The 25,540-nt window shown below is 39.1% G+C and overlaps 1 protein-coding gene across 4 annotated transcripts in view; it reads left to right on the top strand.

Annotated features, from left to right (window-relative positions):
* SORCS2 (sortilin related VPS10 domain containing receptor 2) overlaps positions 1 to 25,540 on the top strand; it is a 1,375,930-nt gene that overhangs the window by 1,289,129 nt on the left and 61,261 nt on the right. For all 4 annotated transcript variants that reach the window (XM_001372355.3, XM_056802395.1, XM_056802396.1 and 1 more), the window contains 4 exons: positions 267 to 395; positions 8,650 to 8,821; positions 17,757 to 17,943; positions 23,993 to 24,126. In XM_001372355.3, the coding sequence (XP_001372392.2) occupies positions 267 to 395; positions 8,650 to 8,821; positions 17,757 to 17,943; positions 23,993 to 24,126 (622 nt within the window). The remainder of the gene's footprint in view (positions 1 to 266; positions 396 to 8,649; positions 8,822 to 17,756; positions 17,944 to 23,992; positions 24,127 to 25,540) is intronic.

Genomic DNA, 25,540 nt, shown 5'->3' with positions numbered 1-25,540 from the left:
AAATAAAAACCCCAAATAAATTAAAATGAAAAACCATATGCTTTGATCTGCATTCCAACTACAACAGTTCTTTCTCTGGACATGGATAGCATCCTTTGACATAAGTCCCTCAGAATTGTCCTGGATCATTGTAGCTAAGTTTATCTGTGACAATTTTTAAATGGATTTTCATAACCTTGCTCCTCTCTAGGCTATTCCAGAGAGAGGACCTGCCCTGAAATGACTGTAGTGATAACTGATCACTTTCTCTACTTTTTTTCTATTAGTGATTATGGATTTGAAAGATCAGCAACTTCAAAATCAGAAGCCAAAAAGTGTTTTGCGAATTTCTGGTTTAATCCTGACTCACCTCCTGAAGATTGTGTGTTGGGGCAGGCATATACTAGCAGCCCAGGGTAAGTGTGGGGTTACTGAGCCTTCTCTGTGTCATACTCAAGGAGAAGAACAATCCAGAATGGTCAGAATCTCTTTATACTACTGTTAGAATAGATTAGTGAAGAAAACAAACTTTCTAATCTTACCTTTTGTCTTATTTTCAATTCTAAGACAGGAGAGCAGCAAGGACTAGTCAAAGTTAAATGACGTGCCCAGGGTCACACAGCTAGGAAATGTTTGAAATCAAATTTGAACCCAAGTTCTCCTGACTAGATGTCTGGTGCTCTGTCCAATGTGCTACTTAGCTGCCCTAGTGGAAAGAATATTGAACTCTCAACCAAGAAAGAGTCTTGAGCCATGCTTCTGCCCTTTATTCAATGTCATCCCCTCTCACAAAGCCTCAGTTTCTTCATCTGTGAAATGAGCATAAAAATCCCTGCCCTGACTCCTTCAAAGGGCCATGTGAGATACATGAAAAACATGTTGTTGCTGAAGAGGTTTGAAATATGCTTCTTAAGGAGTATTGTCATAGTGAAGTGGAAAGAGAGCTGGTCAGGAAGCCGAAATGCCAATCTTGATTTTTTTTTCCTATCCACTTCCTCCCCATGTTTCCTTTAAAAAGATGCTTCTCTCTTCTGGGATAGTTTTTTTTTTTTTCAACTCTAAAGGGAGAGTGTTAGATTAGCTGATCTGATGCCTTCTAGATCTATATCTTTCCTGGGTAGTCTTTCTGATCTCTAAATTTTAGGAGTGAATATTCTTGCCTCCTGGAAGGCTATAGCTTTTATCTATGTCTGGCCTATGACATTGATAGAATCACAAAATATAGTAGTTGGAAAGGACTTTAATTCAGCCTGTATTTGTAGCATCACAGACTTAGAATTGGCAATAACCATTAAATCCAATCCAATCCCCTCATTACACAGAAAAGGAAATAAGAAGTCAAGTAACTTGCCCAAAGTCACATAGCTAGTAAGTATCTGAGACAGGATTCTAATTCAGATCTTCCAGACTTTAAGCCCAGCTCTCCCTCTGTCATATCACTACCTGTCTAGTGCAGTCCAATAAGGATTTAATAAGTGCCTTTATGTACTAGCTGTGTAACTAGGTGGTGCAGTAGTTAAAACCTCTAGCCTGGAGGCAGGAAGACCTGAATTCAAATCTGCCTTCAAAACATTTACTTAAGGGAGTAACCCTGGGGAAGTCACTTAACTCTATTTGCCTCAGTTTCCACATCTGTCAAATGAGCTGGAGAAAAACATGGCAAACCATTTTGGTATTTTTGCCAAGAAAACCCCAAATAGGATCATAAAAAGAGTCAGACACAACTGAAAAATGACTGAACAACAACAATAAATGTTCCAGGCATTGTTGCTACAAAGTCAAAGGAGGTAACAGACCCTGGTATCAAAGAGTCTACTTTCTATTCAGGGGACCTAGCGACATGTCATCAGATTTTATGTTTAAGTAGACTTGTAATTTCATTGATATAGGAAATTCCCAAAGAAGATATATCATCTGTCTGCTAATGTGAATTAAAAATAATTCTGCTCACCATAATCTTAGAAAGTTGACTGGGATGTGACTTGCCTAAAATTATACAGCCAGTGAGTCTGAAACAAAACTTGAACTCAGCTCTTCCTTACTCCTCTTCTGGGCCTGTCCATTGTACCAAATCTGCATACATTGTACCAAATATCTGCATGACTAAGGGAAGGGGAGGAGCACAGGGAAGACAAATAATAAGAATCAGAAAAGGCTTCCTATAGGACTTCTCTTCCATAACATAGAGGATAAGTGATCATCCAGCCCTCCTCAAATTGGTACTCCGATGGTGCGAAACACTACTTTCCAAGGTAGCCTTTCCATTTTGAATTAGCTCTAAATGTTAGGGAATCTTTCTTTACCTGCGATCTAAAACTGCCTTCCTGTAACTTCTACCTGTTGGTCTTGGTTCTTCCCTCTAGGTTCAAGAAGAACAAATCTAAACCTCTATTCTAAATAGCAATTCTTCCTAAAGGAAAGTACAGTGTCTCTCCCATAAGTTTTCTCTTCTCTAGGCTAATCATCCTCCAGGGCTTTCAGCTGACTCTCATCCTGAAGCTAATGCTGGACCTGGAATCAGACTTGTGCTTGAGTCCTGTGTCATAGCGAACCTCAGTTTCTCATCAATAAAAAGAGATTCGAGGAAAATGCTTTGCAAGTCTTAAAAAGGCAGTAAATAGAAACTGTGATCATTGTCCCTGGTCTCTAGGCACCCTAGCCTGCCTGAGCACCCTCTGCCCTGCAGCTTATCTATGTCCGTCCCCCAAATATAGATGACTTCTGTCTCCACCCAATTGTACCATTTAGGGACCCAGAATTCTTTGGAAGGTATGAAAAGGAAAAGGGGGAGGGAAGAGAGGAGAGAAGATGAATCCACATTGACCTTGACGTTCTGTTTCCTCTCTCAGAAGTTCCTCCTTGTACAAGGATGCCTTCCTTTATATCCTGCCTAACTTCCCAAATGTAGCCATTGTCTGGGTCCCATCAGCGAAGGAGCCGAGATGACTCGGTCAAGATTGCCTTTGATCTTGATTTGCTTTCTCCTTTCCAGCTTGACTTCTTAATGTAAAAAATGTGAAGGCATTCTTTTGCTGCTGCTTGTGCAGCTATTAAGAGCATACCTTCTGCCTTTCTTCCCATTTCTGGCCTTATTTAAAGGAATCCTTTTGTTCTTGCCATTGAATCATTTTTCAATCGTGTCTGACTCTTCATGACCCCATTTGGGTTTTCGTAACAAAGATACTGGATTTCCTTCTCCAGGTTGCTTTTTTTTTTTTTTAAACAAAACCTTCCATTTTAGAATCAATACTGTGGATTGGTTCCAAGAAGAGTGGTAAGTGCTAGGCAATAGGGACTAAGTGACTTGCTCAGGGTCACACAGCTAAGAAGAGTCTGGGGTCAGATTTGAATCTAGGATCTCCCATCTCAAGGCCTGGCTCTTAATCAATCCACTGAGCCACCCAGATTTCCCCCTCCAGATTGTTTTAAAGGTGAGGAAACTGAGGCAAACAGGGTTAAGAGACTTGCCCAAGTTTATAAGCCTACTAAAGGTTTAAACTCAAGTTTTTCTGACTCCTCACCTACGTGTTCTATCCATTGTGCCACCCATCTGCCCCAAGGAATCCCAATTCCTGGGACACCTTATCTGGGAAATCAAATATTTCAAGGGACTGTGGAAACTTATTATTTCCTCCCTGGTGATATCTCTTCCCTCATTCCCTATTCTCTGGTCCCAGACCTAATCCTACAAGCTCACCCTCATACTGCCTGCTCTAGTTAGATTCATGGACCAGGGATAAGTCATTTTATCAATTATTATCATATTATCAAGTCCTAAAAATTTTGCTGCGTGATACTGGGAAAAGTAGCTGGGTGGATGTCTAGATACTTAGGTCAGTGAACAGACAGGCAGGAAAGTAGATAGATAGACACAGAGACAGATGGCAGACACTTGAATTGATAGGTAAAGTGAGCAAGTATTTACATACCATTTAGCATTCACAGTGAGGTGGCTTAGTGGATAGAGCTCTGGGCCTGGAGTCAGGGAAGATCTAACCTCCTATCTAATCTCAAATATTTGGCCCCAGCAAGTCATTTAACCTCTGTCTTCCCTCAGTTTTCTCAACTATAAAATGGGAAGAATAACAGCCCTCTCTCACAGAGTTGTAAAGATCAAATGAGATACTATTTGTAAATCACTTAGCACAGTGCCTGGCACATCATAGGCATTATATAAATGTTTATTCTCTTCTAGACCCTCTCTCCCCATTTACAACATGAAGACTGGCTTTGTGCAAAGATCTGGGAATACGTGTACAAAAGACTCCTTGTTCTCCTAAAGCTAACATCCTGCTAAGGGGAGGCAATTTATAGAAACGAACTCAAAAAAGGAGGGTTAGTGGTCACTTCTGGAGACCACATGGTTTAGAACCAGTGGCAAATGACATAGAGGTTTGGGTACCAGCATGGGAAATATGATCATGCCTGGAATACAGTCCCAGATTCAGGTGGGGATGCGGTAAGGAGTAAATGATGTGTGTGATCCCATAAATTGTGGAAATCATCTTTCTGGACTTCTATTTCCTCATATGTGAAACAGGGAGAAGGATGGACTAAAATGTGCAAGATGTCTTCCAAATCTAGAGATTATATGAGTACCTTAAATCATTCAGAATAGCCTTTTATTTTCCGGATGAAAAACTCAGGACCTAGAGAGGGGGGAAATGATTTATCCCACTCTGGTTAAAGAAATGACATTTGGAAATAACTCCTGATTCGTGGGTTTTCCACTACCCAAGGACCTTTTTTTTTCCTTCTGTAAACCCCACTAGTTTTTTTAATTAAAAAAAATTAGATTATTTTAACATTTCTGTTACTTTCACTCAGCTCTAATCTTAATGGTAACTGGGAATTAAAGAGGAGGGAACCCAAGAAGAGAATAGAAAATAAGAGCATGGAATACAGAGAAGAATGTTGAATGATATTTTTTCTCATAATGTGAATGACAGATGATATCATACCATCTACTTTGGAAGACAGGGTCAGCCTTTGACTTGTCAAAATCAGGAAATAAGAATCATCCTGTTTGATTTATCACATGGCAAAAGATCCAATTTTCTCAGATGACTGGTAGTTCTAATATTGTCAGAATGTGGTAGCCTATGAGAAGTTGGCTATATGTAGGTAGACTATTGGTTCGGGATCCAGCTTTATATCCCACCTCTGACATATGCTACCTGAGTTACCATAACCTCCCTGTGGCTCAGTTTCCTCAAACAGGAAAATTAGTTGATCTGGGGTTCTTTTAAATTGTGATTCAAATAATAGAAGCTTATAATAATGGGTCCTTTTGGAATTTCCTTTTATATTATTATTATGACTCACCCCCAAACTACCAAAATAAAATGGCTTGGTACCGTTGCTGTTTTAATACTATGCTGACGAGCTTTACCCTAACTACCAAAAAGATGCCTCATTTCAGAGTAGAAATTCACATTAAAACAAAACAAATGAAAGGTCAGTGTTGAATCAGCTTTTCAATCAACCAGCCAGTCAATGAATATTTATGAACGACCTACTATGTGTCAGGTACTTTTGTCAAGTAGTTGGGATACTAAGAAGCAAAAGTCCAGTCTTGCCCTCCAGGAATTCACACTCTTACAATTGGAAATGTCAGAATTGGAAGCAGTTTTGGCTCACCTTTGAGTCTAACATGTTCATATCAGACAGGAAGAGGAAATGGAAGCTTAAAAGGGGGTGACTGGTTCACAATCATACCTAATCAATGGTACTGGCAAGACTTGAATCCAGAGTTCCCATTTTATAATCCAATCCTCCCTTACCCGCCCCCCCCCCCCCCAAGTATAAAGTAGACTCTTCAGGTAACAATGTCAAGGGCTGAGTATTCTCTCTCTAGACTATGAGTGGGGATAGTCTCCTGAATTAAAAAGCCTATATTTTTGCCGTGGGAAGATGGGCAGTCTTGTGCTACTCTGCAGAAACATCACTATTCCTTTGTCAAGGGGATAGAAGGGTAAAAACCAAAGGCTTTGGGACAGAGTAGAGACATCATGAAAGTTGCAATCTCAGGACCCATGGTTTCATCTCTGTGCAGCCACCGTCATGGGCAGATGACCTTAGCTTTGACAGCCACATGAAGATGATGACACTTAAGTTGTCCACCTCACAGGTTGTAAGGATCTGGTGAAATCATATAGGTGAAACCAGTCTGTACTCTGGAAAGTGCTGTATTTAAGGGACTATTTCAAGTCTTCATTTTGTGAGCTATCCAGTGTACCTCCTGTTATTTCAGGAAACATCCTGAAATTCTTTTTAATAAATATTCTAAACAGAAGCAAAAATCATATGATTTTTCAAAATAAATGATAGGATCATAGATGGAAAGGACTTTAGAAATCACTGAGTCCCAACTCTCTCATTTTATAGATGAGAAAATGGAAGCACAGAAAATCTAGATGACTTTCCAAGGGTCACATAGCTAGCAAGTGTCCGAGGCAGGATTTGAACCCAAATCTTCCTAATTCTCAGTCCACTGTCCTATTCCCAATGCAATGGAATCTCTCATTTAAAGAGCAATAATGCCTCATAGAAAACAATTGCTTCATGAGCCAATAGATCACAGATTTAAATCTGAAAGGAATCTTAGAGGTCATCTGGTCCAACTTCTCATTTTAGAAACAGAAGCCCAAAAGAACTCAATAAGTTGCCTGGTTCATACAAACTCAAGTCAGTCCTCTGTCCTGAATTCAATGGTCCTGTTCAGCATTTTTTCCATTGTGCTCCATTGCTTTGCTTTATTCAGCAAGCCACTCAACACAGGCTTCACAAGTACTTCCTATATGTGGAACCTTGTTCTAGGTCTTGGGAGAGATCCAAAGGATAATGAAATCCTACTATCAAGGACTATTACTAATTGTCAATCTGACTGATGGAAGTTTGGACTCAAGAGGCAGTGGGACCAGAGCAGGGTGGTACAGGAGGCTTTATTTAAAGCAGCAAGGGAGCGTAATGCCAAAAAGATTAGCAAAAGAGTCCCATGGAGGTGGGAGACAGAGGAAAGCAGCAGCAAATGGGAGCCCAATGCCAGTAGGGGTTGCTGGGGAGTCCCACCTGTGTGGGGCAAGATTATCAATTTGGGGAAAGAAGGGGGTGTAGGAGACAAGGCAACTTGGATTGATTTTATTGGCTATTTCTGGTGGGGGGGAGGGGTTCTGTAAACCTTAAAATTTCTTAGACTTGTGAATTTTGGAAATTTCACCATTGGAATGTGAACGCCATTGGCAAGGGAGGTTCCTCCTCCTCCCTTCTTAAGATTACTTTAGGACAGAAACCTTTTACTGAACAATGGAAAGGGCTGCAGCATAGATCAAAATTTAATTATTCCAATCTCCACCCTACTCAGGGTAACAGGATTTAGGAAGGGCTGTAGCAAAAGATCAAGATTTAATTATTTGAGAATATGACCTTCAACATACATGTGCAAAGCCACAGACCTCTGGGCGGTCCTGGGTTAAGCTAGAGCCACCATTGAGATTTACAGTTCTCAGGAATGGATGTGGTCAGGATATGGTCAAGTTATACATTTGTCCAGGTCTGACAGACTGAGGAATGAAGAGTCCTGGCATTCTGCTAGGGCTTTCTGTCCCATGCTTTTGGTAGGTGTTGGAGGGGCTTTTTTGTCCCAAAGTCTGTCACTAATGATAACAACAACAACAACAATAATTATAACAACAACTTGTATTGATCATTTGGTTTATAGAGTGTTTTCACAGCCATCTTCTGAGGCCAGAAGGCTGAAGGGGACTTGGAGTCAGGAAGCTATCAGCTTCAGTTTGATCACCTGTAAAATGTTTTTGTGTTTGTTTGTTTTTAATACTCCTACCTTCTGTTTTAGAATCAATACTGTGTATTGGTTCCAAGACAGAACAGTGGTAAAGGCTAGGCAATGGGGGTCAAGTGACTTATCCAGGGTTACACAGCTGGGAAGTGTCTAAGGCCAGATTTGAACACATGAAGATGAATCTTCCTAACCTCAGACCCAGCACTCTCTCCACTATGCCATCTCACTGTCCCTCTATTGGTATAAATATATTATTAATACAATTACCAGTATTATTTATTATTAATGAATCATAGTTTCATTTGGAAGATACTTTCCCACAAGCTTATGATGACCTGGGTGCAAGTCCCATCCTTGCCATATGCTGCCTATGTGACTCTAGACAAATCACTTAGCATCCCAAGAAATCTAAGAATAGTCACTGCTCTGCTTTGGTAGAGGGGGTTTTCTCCCTGGGAATCTCTCAACACTGATGAAATCATAGACTGGAAAAATTATAATAATATTAATACTCATATTTATCCATCAAATATCCATATTTATCCATTTATCCATGAATCCATCAACATTTGTCAAAAGTGTACTCTGTCCCAGGTACTGTGCTAAGCTTGTATTAGTTTGGTTTATGATCATTTTAAATCATTCTCATTTGAACCTCTTTCTGAACTACAGAACGCAGGAACTCTTATCTTTATTTCCTAGGGAAGGAAAAAGAGACTCAGAGAGGTATAGTCCAATGACTTCTAAAGTCCCACAGCAAGTACATGTCTGAGCTAGAGCTCAAACCCAGCCCCTATGACTCCCAGCGTAGGGTTCTTTCCAGTAAGCCACAGCTCTCTCCATAAAAACCTTTCTCTCATCTGCTGTAGGTACCGGAAAGTGGTATCTAATGTCTGTGAAGGTGGTGTGGACCTGCAGCGGTACGTGCTTCAGCATCAGTGCCCCCTGACAGCCCCCAGAGGGCTGCAAGTCAGCATCAAAGGAGAGACTGTGGCCGTGAAGCCAGGAGAAGACATCACGTTTGTGGTCAGACAGGAGCAGGTGAGTGAGCTTTTGAGCCTTCCTGGGGAGCTCTTGGAGGTTAGAATAATGATGTGGCTCATCCTTGATCTCTCCAATTTTCATGGCAGTCTGGATGCCAAGAAAAATTTGTAAGGGCTCTCTGGCAGCTGGAGGGTCTGGCTTTTTACTCAAGCTCCTCTGGTCCCAGTGGGACCAAAATCAAGTCACACCATTTTGCTGAAGATTCAGCTTATCAAATCTATTCAATAGACTTTTATTAACCACTTACTGTGTGCAAAGCCTTGTGTAGTCATGGATAGATATGGCACACAACATACCTTCAAAGTATTCACAAGTTTAATAGATAGGGTCCAACAGAATAAGCACAGAACAAGATAAAATATAATAATGGCAAATGAGAGATCTAGCCATTTCCTCTGAGAAATATAAATGAAAAAGATTTTCAAATTCAAAGTTACACCAAGAAGAGGGCAGAGAAAACTTCTGGAAGAGATGAGAATTCTTGGAACACTAGAAATTAGGGATGACAATTATTGACATTTGTCCAATATATAATGATGACGAAACATTGTGTGACATAACACCTGGATACTCATAGCATGATGGGAGGTAGGCAATGAAAGCTTTATCATACCCATGTTACTATGGGGAAACCGAGGCACAGAAAAGTCAATGTCTTGCTCAACATCACATGATTAATAAATGGAAGGGGTAAGATCCCAATCTAGGCCTTCTGACTAGAAAGCCAAGTGTTCTTTCTACTGTACAAAAAATAAAATAAAATAAAACCACCTATTTACAAAGGAAAACAAAATGGTGCAGTAAAAAGAATGATGGTTTTTAAGTTATTGACCATGAGTTCAAATCCTAAACCTGCTACTCATTACCTACACAGCCTTGGACAGACCCACTCTGGGTCTGTTTCCTCATCTTTAAAAATGATGAGGTTGGAATAGTTTCTCCCTTACTTCACAATATCCTATGATCCTATAGGACCTCTTTGGTGAAGCTGTGGTACCCTTGCAGAGCCAGCCCTTGGAGGAGCTGCTCTTTCCCCTCTTCTTTTGCATGCCCCCCCAACTGGTCCAGGCAAGCACTTTCTCCCTCAACTCTCTGGTAACTGGGGGCTCACAGACAGCTTGAATTTGCCCTCTGGGCACTCAAACTGGGAAAAGGTTCAGGAACACTGCTATAGGATCTACCTTCACTTTCAATAAATTAGCATCATTTTTAAGGATCTCTACCATTTCTGAATTAAAGGAGGATACCAGTAGAGGAGGGCTATATGTCTCATTGTGTAGTTATATTTTTCTGATTTAAAAATAAGTCAATAAGCATTTATTAAGCACCCTCTGTATACCAAACATTGTGCTAACCAATAGGGATACACTGAAAGATTAAAAAACAAACAAAAAAAAACAATGAAACAACAAGGCACTCTTATTAAGGAATTTGTAGTCTTTTGAGAAAGAAAACAAATAAATAGCTAAATCCAAAAAAGATAAATACAGAATAAATTGGAGAAAATCACAGAGAAAAGGCACATGGAAAATAAAGGAAATCAGGAAATACTACTTGTAGAAGATAGGATTTTAGCTGAGGCTAGAAGGAAGGCAAGGGGGCAGAGATGAGAACATTCCAGGCTTGGGGGACAACCAATGTAAATGCACTGGGAAGTTGGGAAATGGAGTATCTTCTATGTAGTATATTAAGGAGACTAGACTTTACAAATTTGATTTCAGATATATAGCTTATATTTGAGAGGCAGAGGGATCTTATATTCATAATAATATATTCCATCCCACCCCACTCCTCAAATTGAGAAGCAATATGGTATGGTCAGCCTTGGAGCCAGGAAGACCTCAGTTAAGTCCCACTCTGACCCATGAAACGGTATGATCCTGGATAAATCACTAGGCAAAGACTGTAAGTAGCAGAGATGATACTGGCCTGCATTTATGAAAAGAGTTTCCTCACTTGGGAGATCATTATATAAATGAAATCAGAAGTCCAATCTCTATCCCTGCCTCTATTCCCTGATTACTCTGATGTTGCTAGAAGGCAATGATAGGGTTATCCTCTCATTATATGTTGACATATTCAGTTCCTTTCATTCTCCATCATTATGATTCTATCAAGATACAAGAATAACCTTTTTCAGGGGGATTTGGGCCAATATTTTGAATGAACTGGTATTTTATTCTTAGGCTTCCAAATACTCTGGAGTCCCACGTATCACTTTCATTGCCATGGGCAGCTGCCAAAATATATCTCTGGCTAATAATGATAAAAGAGAAAGATTTCCATAATACAGTGGATAGAACATTAGATTGCTAGTCAGGAGAACCCCCTTTCTGAATGCTGACTCTGCCACCAGCTACCTTTGTGCCCTTCGGCAAGTCATTTAACCTAAAAGAATCTCAGAATGGAGAGGGACTTTAGAGGATGCGTAGTCCAACTCATACTGGAAGAGAAGTCTCCTTCATTTTCTCCCCAACAAATAGTTTTCCATCCTTAAGAATTCAGATGATGAGGTTCTCACTACTTCCTAAGGCACTAATGGACATTCCACTCCTGGAGAGCTCTCATTATTAATTTTTTTCTCTGCCTTAATAATGATAACAGCTAGCATTTAAATAGCATTTTAAAGTTTTCAAAATGCTTTATATGTTTTATCTCATTTGGTCCTCACAAAAACCCCACAAGGGGGATGGACTTTATTCCCATTTTATAGATGAGGAAATTAAGACCTAGAGCAGTGATTGATGGTGAACCTTTTGGAGGAGTGGGTCATATGAGTAATGTCCTCAGCTGTTTGTGGAGAGGGGGAGGGGAGCAGCCCATCCCTAAATCCCTCTGGCTTTCTAGTAACAAAATCTGGCAAACTATGTGCTAAGGCAAGAGCACACATGCCCACAGGGAGGGCTGTGAGTGCCTCCCCCTCTGGCACAGGTACCATAGGTTTGCCACCACAGATCTAGAGGGTCTACTGAGTTACCTAGGATCACACAAAAGCTTGTAAGTGTTTGAAGCAGAATTTGAATGTAGATCTTCCAGGCTTCAGATCTAGCAGTCTATACACTATATGATCTGATTGCCTAAATGAATTCTGCTTATCCACAGATTGTAAAACTAGGAATACTGTATAAAATTATGCAATGACAGATTGCAGCTCAATATTAAAAGATTCCTAGCAATTGACACTGTCCAAAATGGAAATGGGGCTGCCTCTATGGATGTAGCATGTTCCCTATCCAGGGAAACCTTCTACTAGCTATTAGATGAATGCTTGTCAAGTATGGCATAAAGGAGACTTGTGTCTTAGATAGTGACTGGACTTAATAGCCTCACAGTCCCCTTTTAGCTCCAGCATTCCATTGCAGCCCCTACATTACATGTTTCTTGCTCTAATTTCCTTTGATCCCAAGTCTAACATGTTAGGAATCTCTCATTACATCACCAATGTTTTCTGACTCTGTAGGCATTGTTCAGTTACTATGTCTTCTTTTAAGAGTAATCATACCCCTAGAATTAACTGGGAGTTCCCTAATATTCTCCAGGTCTTGGTCTGAAAAAAAGGACTTGAGGCAGATAGGTAGTGCCAATCCTGGAGTCTGGAGAACGTGGGTTCAAATCTGGCCTCAGTCACTTCCTTGCTATGTGATCCTGGGCAAGTCAGTCATTCCTTGCTGCTTAGAAATGATAGTAAGATAAAAAGGTAAGGGTTATTTTTTTAAAGGATTGGATATTTCATAACAGATAAATAAAGAAATGTGACTGATAGAAATAAAGCTATTTGATCCACAAACTTTTCCCATTGATTTTACCTCTTACATCAAACTGAGAAAAGAAACGTACAAGAAACATAACAATTTGCTGCCACCTATAGATTGGAATGAATATCGGACATGCCTGCGCACTCCCACAAGAGAAACTGAAGGCAAATTTAATGCTGAGATTCACAGGCTTCTAAGTGGGTATGAGCTTGAAGAGAGGCTTTGCTCAAAGTGAAGAGATTACCCTTGCCCTGTGCTCCCTCTGATTCTCCTGCATTTGGGCATCCATGCCAAAAGAAGAAAAGCAACAAGCCCTTATACGTAGCAAAGTCATTCTGAAGCTACTGCCAAGTATGCATACTCTTGTGACAGGGAGGATAAAAGGCAAATAGCAGGAAAGAGATCCTGGAGAAACAAGAAACCTGAGTAAATAATTCCTGAATAATAGAGTAGATTTCACTAGTTCTTACTACCCCAATGATATTAATGAATTACATTTCTGTAACTGAGGTTTGCAAGCCTTAATACACACATTGAATCATTTAATCCTCATCACCTTAGGAAACAAGTGCTACAGATATTATTCTGATTTTATGGTCCAAGAGAAATACTTTCCTTGAAGTTAGGACCCATGTGTTTTGTTTTGTTTTGTTTTTTACTTTCTTTACATTACTAACACTTAACTTGGTATCTAGCATTATAGTCAGCACTTAGTAAATGCTTATTGACATTGATGATGGGAGAAGAGAAGAAAGGAAACAGGTTGGACATGCCCCAAATCACACCTAGTAAGTGAGGTAGGATTCACATCACTCAGTCAATCAACAAACTACTTACTATGTGCCACATAATGCTCTAGGACATAGAGATGAATATTAAGATAAAAGTGAAACAAGTCATGCCTTTGAAGATCTTATAATCTGTCTGAGGAGATAAGAAGGAAATGGAGACAGACAGAGAGACAGAGACAAAGAGACAGAGAGAGAAACAGAGACAGAGAGAAACAGAGGAAACTTGATAGATAGTTGGGGAGAGAGACAGGGACAGAGATGGATGGATGGAAGGATGGATGAAGTATTTATTTAGCATTTATATGTGCAAGACTGTTTGCCTTTATTCACTAGAGAAGAGAATGGCAAATCCATTATCTTTGCCAATTCTTAACATGCTGTGGTGTGGTCCACAGGATCATGAGGAATCAGATACAACTGAATAACAACAACAAAAACCACAGGCAACAACATAGCACATAGGATACAGTGCTTGTCCTGGTCTTAGAGAGACTCATCTTTCTGAGTTTCAAATTTAACCTCAGACACATCAATTGTATGACCCTGGGCAAGTCACTTAACACGGTTTGTCTCAGTTTCCTCATCTGTAAAATGAGCCAGAGCAGGAAATAGCAAAGCATTCTAATATCTTTGCCAAGAAAATCCCAAATGGGGTCAGACAAGCAATGCCTCAAAAATGTGCAAGCTACTGCTGGGCACAAATATAAACAAACAAGTCAGTCTTTGACCTTTAAGAGCTTACGTTTTATTGGAGGAAGACAACAAATAAAGGCTTAGATGCTAAAAAGGTAGGTGAGGAAGCTGTCTTCAGGGGATTATGGAAAGGAAACTGCTGGAAGTGGTGCCTGTAGCATGGTAGCTTAATTGCCAGCAGAATAGACAAAATATAATCTATACAAAATAGATACAGGATAATTTTGAGGGGGAGGCATTAGCAGTAGGAGGACCAAGAAAGCTTTCACGCAAAAAAAAAAAAAAAAAACTTGAGCTGAGACTTGAAGAAAGTGAGAGGTCCCAACCAGTCAGCAAGCATTTCAGTCCTACTATGTGACAAGCACTGCACTGACATCCAGAGATGCAAAGAGACAAAAGTGATACACCCCCTTTCTTCAAGAATCTTACCTTTGAATGGGAGAAATAACCACCTGCATATATACAAATAAACATACAATTATGTATTTGTTTGTAAAATGAATACAAGACTGTTTTAGGAGGAAGGACCCTAGCAGTTGGGAGAACCAGGAAAAATGTTCTGTAGGAGGTGACATTTGAATTGAATCTGGTAGAAAACCAAAGATTCCAGGAGGCAGAAGGGAGAACAAAAACATTTCAGGCATGGAGGAAGGGAGGTATGTTAGAGGGAGGGAGAAGAGAGCCTGTGCAAAGTCATAGGAACAGCAGTTGGACTATGGAATATGAGGAAATTATATTCATTCTCTCATCCAGGCATACTTGTCTGTTCACTGTTCCACTCACAGGACACTCCACATGCTGTCTGTGTGCATTTTCACTGGTTGTCCCTCCTCTCTGGAGGAAAGGCACCATTAGACAGATGAGGATGTACATGATCATTTGAAGAGGAAGAAGTGAGCATTAACAGAGTTTGTTGGGGGTAGAAAGGTTCCCAAAAGATGTGAAGAAGGAAGACATTCCAGGCATGGGGGCAAAATATAATAGATAATAAGGAATCCACTGGAACCGATGGAATAGGGATAGAGTTAGTCAGACCTGTGATTTCAGAAAATCATTCTGGCAATAATGTGAAGGATGAATTGGTGGAGAGAGGGAAGGAAGGAAGGAAGGAAGGAAGGAAGGAAGGAAGGAAGGAAGGAAGGAAGGAAGGAAGGAAGGAAGGAAGGAAAGAGAAGGAAGGAAGGAAGAAAAGGAAAAAGGAAGAAAAGAAGGAAAGAAGGAAGGGAGGAAGGAAGGAAGGATAGAAAGTAATAGGCATTTATTAGCTTAATTTGAATTTGAATTTGGGTCTTCCTGACTCAGTACTTTAATCACTGTGCCATCTAGTTTCCCCCAATGCTATTGATGATGAGTATTTGAAGTTGGGTGGTTCAAGAGGATCAAGAAATGTCTAGAAGAGGGAGATGTTCTGGAGGTAGAATGACAAGATGTGGCAACTGATTGGTATATGGAGTGTAGGGGAGAGAGAATTAGTGCCACAGCTGAAAACCAGGATTATCAGAAGAATACACTGTGGTGTAATAGAGTGGATGGAATCAATAAAAAGGGTCAAATTATGAAAAAGGATAGATCTGGGGGAAAACATTGCTCCATTTTTATCCCTCTAACTCCTCTACCATACTGCCTTGATTATAAATTCAATACAATTATTTTACCACAACTGAGTTAATGTTACCCTTTAGTTTTCTATTACTTGACAATAATATTAAATCAAGAGTATGAGGGCAGCTAGGTGGCTCAGTGGATTGAAAAATATTCCCAAAGATAGCAATTCCTGGATCCAAATCTAGCCTCAGACGCTTTTTAACTTTTTGACTCCAGGAAAATCACTTTAGTCCCATTGCCTAGTCCATAACATTTTCTTGCCTTGGAACTAATACACAGTATAGATTCTAAGACAGAAATTAAGGATTAAAAAAAAAGACAAGAGTATCATAAATAGGACAAAACTTGAACCAGGAATCAAGAGAACAAGCTTCTTGTACCAGCTTCCCTATTAACAGGTTACCTTATCTTGGCCAGTTCACTTCTTCATTCTGGACCTCTTTTCCTTAGCTATAGAATAAGGATTTTGTACTATATGATCTCTAAGTACCTTCTGTTTCTAATAGTCTTTGTTCTAATTTAATAACCCTTCCAGCTCTAGCAGTAATCTATGTTGCAAAATCCCTCCTAACTCTTTAGAGTCTGTTCTAAAGGACCCTTCCAGCTCTAACATTCTATGAATAAAAACAAGAAGAAAGTAAGCAACATGGACATTCAGTTCTCTTTTAATATTATTTTATTACCATTTGGTCTAGCTATGTAGGCATACTGGGAAAAATGAGTATTCCTCCACCCTGAAAAGTTGAATAAGTTACTGATTCCTTCACTCAATTTCTCCCAACTGTATATGGATAATATGGTTATTTAAAGGATAATGTTCACGGCAGGGAAGTATATGAGGCAGTAAACATCTTTTGTGGGTGATTAAATGCCGAAGCAGAGATGAGATTTTGATAAGTGTGGAAGCTCTTTATTGCAATCTACCTCTATGGCCTGGGCATTGTTCCTTCTATTTTGGATGACTAGATAAAAGGAAGTTCAACAAACCATGGTGCTATAAAGGAAAAAGAATAATGTTTTTCTTTCTTTATGGTAGAGGGCTTAGAAAGATTTGTGGTGGGTGTTTTTTTTTTTGAGGTATTGTTGTTAAAATCCACAAGCAGATATGTCGTGCACTAGATAGAGGCAGAATGATGTGATGGAGAGAGCCCTGGTCTTTGTCAGTCTTTGTGACTGAAGGAAAGTCATTTCCTCTTTCTCATCCCCAGTTTCTTTATCTATAAAATGGATATAATATCTATGCTGCCTAATGCACAGGGCTGTTGTAAGAATCAAAAGAGATGATAGCTAGCTAGCTATACAGACAGACAGACAGACAGACAGATAGATAGATAGATAGATAGACTGATTGGTTGGATGGCTGGATGAATAGATAGACATAGAGTTAGTGTTCTTCACCATGCAGTTGAGTCCTTGTTCAGTCATTAAAATATTTGATCAGGAGTGAAAGAAACCAGTGTGGGTAGCTGTAAAAGGAAAATGTCTTTACTGGGGATTCAAATAGGGTTGGAAATAGCCCTAATGCTGGTTGGGGAAATAATAGAATTCAATACAATCCAACAAATATTCATTGAGCACCTAGTGTGGAAGGCCTTTTGCTCAGTTGCCAAGTCTTTGTCCTTAAAGAGCTCATTGAGGTTAGGGTTTGAGTAAGAAGTAGCCCCCCCCAACAGTACTGAGTCCATAAAAGCATCAACAAAATGCTTTGATATTTCACAGGAGAAAAGGAACCATACAATGTTTCATGAAGGAGGAAACAGTTCAGCTGGACCATTAATGGATGGGTCAAATTTCAGTAGGAGAAATGGGGGGAAATTCAAGATGTAGGAAATTGTTTGAGAAAATGTGAGAGTTGGGAAAGCAACGGACATATAAGTGGAATTATTGATTGGATGGTTGGTTATTGTTCCTTTGTACTGGAGGAGGACCAAAGTGGCATCACTGGTGATATACTTTCACTTGCCTATGAATTGGATCTAAGTGAGGCAGAGTTGGACAGTCATTGGTTCCACTGGAATGAAATTATACACACATATAATAGGGTATATTTAGTCAATTTCTAAATCATTTCTGATTTTTATTTACTAGGGTGATGTTCTAAATACAAAGTACCTGGTGGATCTTGGCGATGGCTTTAAGGCTGTCTATGTGAACCTCACTGTGACAGGGGAACCTATCCGACACCGCTATGAGAATCCAGGAATCTACCGGGTCTATGTCAAAGCAGAAAATGCTGCTGGGCATGAGGAAGCTGTGCTGTTTGTTCAAGTGAATTGTAAGTTGCTTTTCCATCTTTAACTTGGTTTCCTGACTCTTTAGTTCAGATCCTATCTCAGACACTTAATAGCACTATGACACCAGGTGGGTTCCTTAATCTCTCTCAACCTCATTTTTGCCACTTGTAAAATGTAGAAAATGGTACCACTGACCTCACAGTGTTAGGAAGAGCAAATGAGGTAACAGGTAAAGTCACGTGTAAACCTCTTATCAAGGTACAAACGTCAATTGTTGTTATTGATGACAATAATTATGGCTACAATATAAGCCAATGCTTTGGGGAAACATGTACCCTTTCTCTTTGGTACCATGGTTTTTCTACAATGAAATCAATTGTGCTTAAAGTCCTAAGCATATTTATCATGTTGCTTAGAATACAGGAATGCTTCATTCTTGAGTCTGACTTGGAGAAAATCTGAGCTTAGCGTTTATCAGTGTTACATCTGTGATTATATGTGACATGATTATAGAAATATGTAAATATACATAAAATGTTTCAGTGTTATTTGTGTATTATATCTGTGTATCAGTGTATGTAGTGGGGACATGTTCAGTTTGTAAATACATACCCCCCCCAAGTCTCTGAAGAAAACAACAGATGATGATTACCTTAGCATGTACTCTGGTTAGATGGGACACCTGATGAAAGACTGCACAGGAACATTAGCCGGGGTCACATGATATGGGACAACTTCTTTACTCTATTTTCTCTTTTGACACTTTACTCAAATCTGCCCCATCTCCTCTCTATTACAAGTCCTCACACTCAGCCTTGTACCAGTTATGCTGATTCCATTCAACCAGATTCTGTGCTGGGGCAGCATCATCGTCTGTGGTATTCCACATAGATTTGTGAGGGATGGAGTGTCCAAGGAAAAGAAAATATATTGTTCATCTCTCTCTCTTTCTCTCTCTGTCTCTCTCTGTCTCTGTCTCTCTCTCTCTCTCTCTCTCTGTGTGTGTGTGTGTGTTTCTCTCTGTCTCTCTGTCTCTGTCTCTGTCTCTCTCTCTGTGTGTGTGTGTGTGTCTCTCTCTGTCTCTCTGTCTGTCTCTCTCTCTCTCTCTGTCTCTCTCTGTCTCTGTCTCTCTCTCTCTGTGTCTCTCTCTGTCTCTCTGTCTGTCTCTGTCTCTCTCTCTCTCTCCATCTATCTCTATCCATCTATCTATCTAGGCTATCTATCTATTCACCGTTTTCAGAAAGATATCATTTAGAATGATTGAATTTGTATTAGGAATGACTTATTTGGATTAGCATGATACTTTGAAATCTTATCCCCTGTCTTCCACGTGTTGAAATCTTAAGGATGCAATGTGGTGTAGTGGAAAGAGCACTGTATTTTGAGTCAGAAGTCCTGAATTCAGATTCAGACTCAGCCTGAGTGATATTTCACAAGATATTTCAGCTCCTTAGGTTTTAGTTTCTTCATCTCTAAAATGTGGGGAGTAGATAAAATAAACTCTTAAAGCTACTTCCAGATCTATGATCCTACAAGGTGATGTGAGCTGACATTGCTGATAAAAGTATAAAGGACAGTGGGCCAACTAGGTGGTTCAGTGGACAGAGTTAAGTCTAGAGATGGGAAGATCTTGTTTCAAATCCAGTCTTAGATATTTCCTAGCTGAGTAAACCCGAGCAAGTCACTTAAGCCTAGCCCTTACCACCGTTCTGTCTGAGAACCAATACTTAGTATCAATTCTAAGACAGAAGAAGGTAAGATTGTTGCTGTTGGGTTTTGTTTTTCTGTTTAGTATAGTAGATGACATGAACCAAGAAGGAAATGAGAACATTCTTAGACCACAGAGTGGAGCGTCTTTATTTCTTTTTAGATACTATGCTGTCCCAAAGAAACTGTGCATTGGTTAATTGAAAAGTTTTTAAATTTTATTTAAGCCTCGTAGATCATTGGCCAGATGATCTCATATAGAAACATGTGTTTCCATTGACCAGAGCTCAGTTGTGTTTACCATAGATTTTATGTATGAAAAGGAGGATTCTCAGTGAAACTGCCAGAAGAACTTCCTTGTTTTACCAAAAAGACAGAAAGCCCACTGTCCTCACCACTTAATCCTCTAAGGCCTAATCCCCAGACTCCCTTTTGGCTCAAGGATGCTGCTGCTCTAGCCAAGATTTCTAACACTTTTGGATACTAAACCCTGAAGTCTGATGACTTCATTAGCTTGGTACACTTTGTAGTATGAGACAGTATCAGTGCAGCAAATCTCTCCATTGCTGCTGTCTGGCAGATTTACAAAGATATAATAAAACACAATGATGAAAGTGATAAATAAATGTTCTAAGTCAGTAAAACAGGCTCATTCCAATTCAAGGAATATTTACCAAGCTCTTCCCATGTGCTGGCTCATTACTCAAAACTGGAGAAACAGCAATACAAAAATGGCCCAGTCCTTGACTTCCAAGAGCTTAAAAACTAACGAAAGGAACATAAAATTTACAAAGATAAATATAATACAAGGTATATGTGATCAGGGCAAAGGAGAGCTCCATATAAAGAGCTATGGCAAAATATGAAGATGGAGGGCTAATACTTAGTGGATGAGGGGAGAATCAAAGAAGGCTTCAGAAAATTGCACCTAAACTAAGACTCAAAGAAATAAATTCTAGGCTTGGTGAATGGCCTGTGCATTTGGGGACAGCTAATGCAATCCTTTGAATTAAATACAGTTGGGGTGTGAAGAAGTTCTGTGAAATAAGGCTGGAAAAGGAGGTTGGGGCCAAATTATAGAGAATGTAGATTTTCACAACCAAGTAAAGGAGTTTTGCTTTTTTAAAAATCTACAGGCAATAGGTTGTGGGTGAAAGTCTTTTTTAGGAAGTAAGAGTTCCATATTTAATCTGCTGCCTTGACAATATCAATATTGTGCCACTAAGAGAAATAACATTTATGCCAAAGAATATTTATCCAGTGGTCTGTACTTCAGTAGAGAATTATACATCTAAATTATATGTTTCTGAGGGTGAAAACTAACAACTCTAGAAGTTGCCATTCATTGCACAATGGATTGAGAACTGGTACCAAATATGACTAGAGGTGATAAAAGGACCTATAAAGTCACACAGTAAGAAGTAGATTGGATAGAAGTGGACAAGGGTATTTGCCACAAAATGTGACACATATGCATATCTGTACACATAGACCTATCAAATGTGTGTCTATATGCATGTGTGAACACATATATGTGGACATATACAGGTGTACTCCATGTGCATTGTACTATGTATAAAATAATAGGTATAAGTATTCACATATAAAGACTTCCATATTTACTTATATATAATAATATGTATATTATAGTAATATACATTGTTAGTATATAATTTAACATTATATGTAGTATACATATATAAAATCAAAAGAATCCACTCAGAATATACTATAGCTAATTGGCTTCAAAACACATCAGCCAAGAAAGCATTAAAACTCTTCTGAAAGCTTAGAGACAGTTACTACTTTCCTTCTTATAAACATGTCAGAGAAGGACAGCAACTTAGTTAAATATGTCTGAAAAGTAGATGGCACCATGGACAGTGCTTGAGGAAAGCTTTTCCCAGAGAAACTGATAAAAAGAGGCTTTAATGCTAACAATCAAAGGCTCCATAAACAAAACACTTTTGGTTTAGAAAGCATTCTCCTTACAACAAACATGGAAGGCAAATCATGCTATTTTCTCCATTTTATAGAGGAGGATACTGAGGCCACATGGAGGCAAAGAAGCAGGGGAGGGCAGGGGACCCATACAAGGTCGAACAACTAATTGTTCAACATTTGTTAAGTTCAACCTTAAAGCCCCCTCTTTTCAGATAGACCCTAGAATTCTTTTCAATCTATTTGTGCCTTCATTAAATCATTTAAGAGACTACTTTTTTTTTTAAAAGAGAGAGTGGGCTTTCTTTATCTCCCCATGGTAGGGTGACGTAGTGGAAAAAGACAAGACTTAGAGATAGGAAGACTTGTATTCAGATCCTGGCTCTGGTATTCATTAGTTAATTAATGAAACTGTGGATAGGTCACAAACTGACTCAAGTCACTCAAGCAATTCCCTAAGACATTCACAAAGTCATAGAAGAGTTATAATCTTCACTGGCAGAGGAAGTTCCAACACCAAAAGTTCTCCAAACCGCTAGAATCTCAGATTCTTTGTGAGTTTCTGTATCTCCATTCTTAGCAGCTACCCTTCAATAACAGGACCCATGTTCTTACAAAATAATAGGATAAAACTCCTTTCATTACACTTAAAATACTATTAGAAATCTCTGAGCCTCAGTTTCCTCACCCATAAAATTGGGTTAATAACTCTTACCCTATCTAGCCCACAAAATTATTGTGAGGAAATAGCAAGATTTTCTAACCAAAGTATTTGTAATCAGAAAGCCGTACATAAACATGAGCTATTGTTATTCTTCTGTAAAGCAATTTTAATTTAATAAAATCAATTAAAGTTAGATTACTGAAAATATATCTTGCATACTGTTTTCCCTACAAAATACTTTATGAGGTATCATAGAACACATTGCAGAGACATTGGGAATATATGATAATGATAACAATAATCACCACTGGCACTTGTATATCATATTCAGGTTTGCACAGTACATTCCGTGCAATCTCTCATTTGTTCCTCACAGAATTACAATGCAGTAACTACCACGAGTATTATCATCACCATTTTATAGATGAGGTAACTGAAGCCCTGAAAGGCTAAATGATGTGCCCGTGTGGCTCACACCTTGCAATTGCCAGAGGACCTTTCCAGTGCCTTGTCAACTACACCACATCCATACTACCCAAATAAGACTCAACTGTGAAGGACTTTACAAAAGTAATGAATTCTCAAAAGGTGAACTGATTTAAAAAAAAATAACCACTTAAATCAACTATGACAATAAAAGAGATCTACCTTGTGGTGCAGTGTTTAGAGTGCTGAACCTGGAGTCAGGAGGACCTGAATTCAAATTTGACCTCAGACCCTTAGAAGTTGTGTGATCTTAGCAAGTCATTTAACCCTGTTTACCTCAGTTTCCTCATCTATAAAATGAGCTGGAGAAGCAATGATAAACCAGGCCAATATCTTTGCTAAACAAATTCCAAATGGGGTCACAAAGAGTCAAGCACAACTGAAATGGCTAAACAATAACTTTGTCAGACTTAATTCAATGGTATCAAACTGATATTTAAGTTTCTAGGAAGAAAAGGGAAAAGTTACTAAGAAAGTGGTCTCAGTTCAGTGTGTGTATGTGAAATGAGTTGCCTCAGGAGGTAGTTAGCTCCCATCACTAGAGATTTTTAAGTAGGATGATCATTTTGAGGAGTGATATGTAAGAGGAAACTTTTGTGCTTCAATTAGGGGATAGACTAGTTAATCTGAGGCCCTTTCTAAATCAGATCCGACATCCACAATAGGAAAGAATTCACCCTGTCCCAAGAACAGGTTTTTCAAGAAATCGTGTGATTTAGAGCAAGGGGTCGAAAAGGCCATTTTGTTGAAGTCCCTTCATGTCACAGAGGAGGACACTGAACTCAGGGTAGATTGCTCAAGGTCATACAGGTACTAAATAGCAGAGCATTTTCCCCAGCATTTTTTTCCCACTAACCATACTACCTTATAAGCAGTAACATTCCTACATGGCTGAGACTCCATATGGTCCTACTTGAATATGTGAATCATTTTTTCTTTTTTCTTTTTGTGAATCTTTTTTTTAAATTTTTTTAATTCTTAATAATTTTATTATTAAGATTATTATTAAATATATTTTATGTTTATATTATAAGTATATAATATAAACATAAAATATATAAATAAATATATTAAAATAATTATTTAAAATAATTTTAATTCTTTTTAATTTTGTGACTTTGTTTAACTGGAGAGACCAAGAGCTAGACTTTCATTGGTGCAACCTGGGGGAAAAAACCAATGCAAGCATATTCCTTTGCTAAGAGAAATGGTAAAGAGCAGGAACAAGTACTAAAGGATCCCAGAAATTGATGACTCTTTGACTAATAGCATTTTTTTGTAATTCTCCCCAGCTCCTCTACGGGCGCTACACCTGGAAGTAGTTCCTGTTATTGGAGTAAACCAGGAAGTCAACCTCACTGCCATTCTGCTGCCCAAGAACCCCAATCTAACTGTCTTCTACTGGTGGATAGGAAATAACTTGCAGGTATGTGTTGGGCTTCATTTGGTCAGTTGACAAACACTCCTACTCCAGTTGCTCTGAACATAGTTGCAGAGAAGTGTGAGACATTGACTCTGATCTTAAGGGGCTGATAGTTGACATGAGAAAATGAGCTCTTTATAGGGGAAAAGGTCAACTACTACTCAAAATGATACAAGATGCTATTAAATAAGGGTTTGAGATAGTGAATTATGCAGATCCGAAGAAGAATGGAATCAATACTTATATAGCACCTACTATGTGCTAGGCACTGTGTTAAGTACTTTTCACAAATGTCATTTCATTTGATCCTCACAAGAGGTAGGTTCTATTAATGTACCAATGTTACAATTGAGAAACCTAAGGCAAACACATTAAGTGACTTGTCCAAGATCATACAGCTACTAAGTGTCTGCAACCAGATGTAAACTCATGTCTTCCTGACTCAAGATATGGTGTTTTATGCACTATGAGTGGGAAATACCTCTGGTCTAGAACACTGAAGGAAGGCTTTCTGGAGGAGGAGGGCTTTCAAGTGAGCCTATGCAGTGAATAGGAATCAGAAAGTCAGGAAAAAAAGATAGAAGAAATTCCTGGCAGAAGAGGGGAAAAAAGGAAGTATATTGAGACTGGGGACAGAGAAAGGGGAGTCAGTGAGGAAAGAATTCATGTAATTGTAAAGGAATAGTGGGTAATAAGGCACAAAAAAAAAGATAAAAACCTGAGCACCAGTGAAGGTTTTTTTAATAGCAGTATCACATGGTTAAACCTCTGAAGATTCATTTGTCATCTATGTAAAGTATTTTTTTTAAATCCATACCTTCCATCTTAGAATCAATACTGTGTACTTATTCGAAGATAGAAGAGTGGTGAGGGCTAGGCAATGGAGGTTAAGTGACTTGCCCAGGGCCACAAAACTGGGAAGTGTCTGAGGTCACATTTGAATTCAGTATCTCACATTTCTAAACCTGGTTCTCAATCCACTGAACCACCTAGTTCCCCCTCTGTGTGAAGTAATCATCCCAAAAGTGAGAGTCTAGGGGCAGGATGTCCAAGTGGGATTAGTCATCCTTTGAGATTATGACTCAGAATTTCCTCCTTGGCTTAAAGAGGAGAGTATAATACCTTCTTAAACTCAATGAACTCTTCCCAGTCCATAGAATCATCATCGTTGTCATTGCTGACACTTACAAGTTTTCACTGTAGTTTACACAGGTTAATTCATTTGATCGTCCCAACAATTCTGTGACGTAGATATCATTACACCTCTGTGACAGAGATGGGAACAGAAGATCAGAGATGCTCAGTGACTTGTCCACATTTACAGTCCCAAAGCTCAGATTGGTAGCCACATCTCTGGAGTCCAAATCCAGGACTCTTTTCCCAACAGCATTTTTAGGATGATGGGACCATATGATCA

This window comes from Monodelphis domestica, chromosome 6, assembly GCF_027887165.1.
Source record: "Monodelphis domestica isolate mMonDom1 chromosome 6, mMonDom1.pri, whole genome shotgun sequence".
NCBI lineage: Eukaryota > Metazoa > Chordata > Mammalia > Didelphimorphia > Didelphidae > Monodelphis > Monodelphis domestica.
This window is presented reverse-complemented; position numbering and strand designations above follow the sequence as displayed.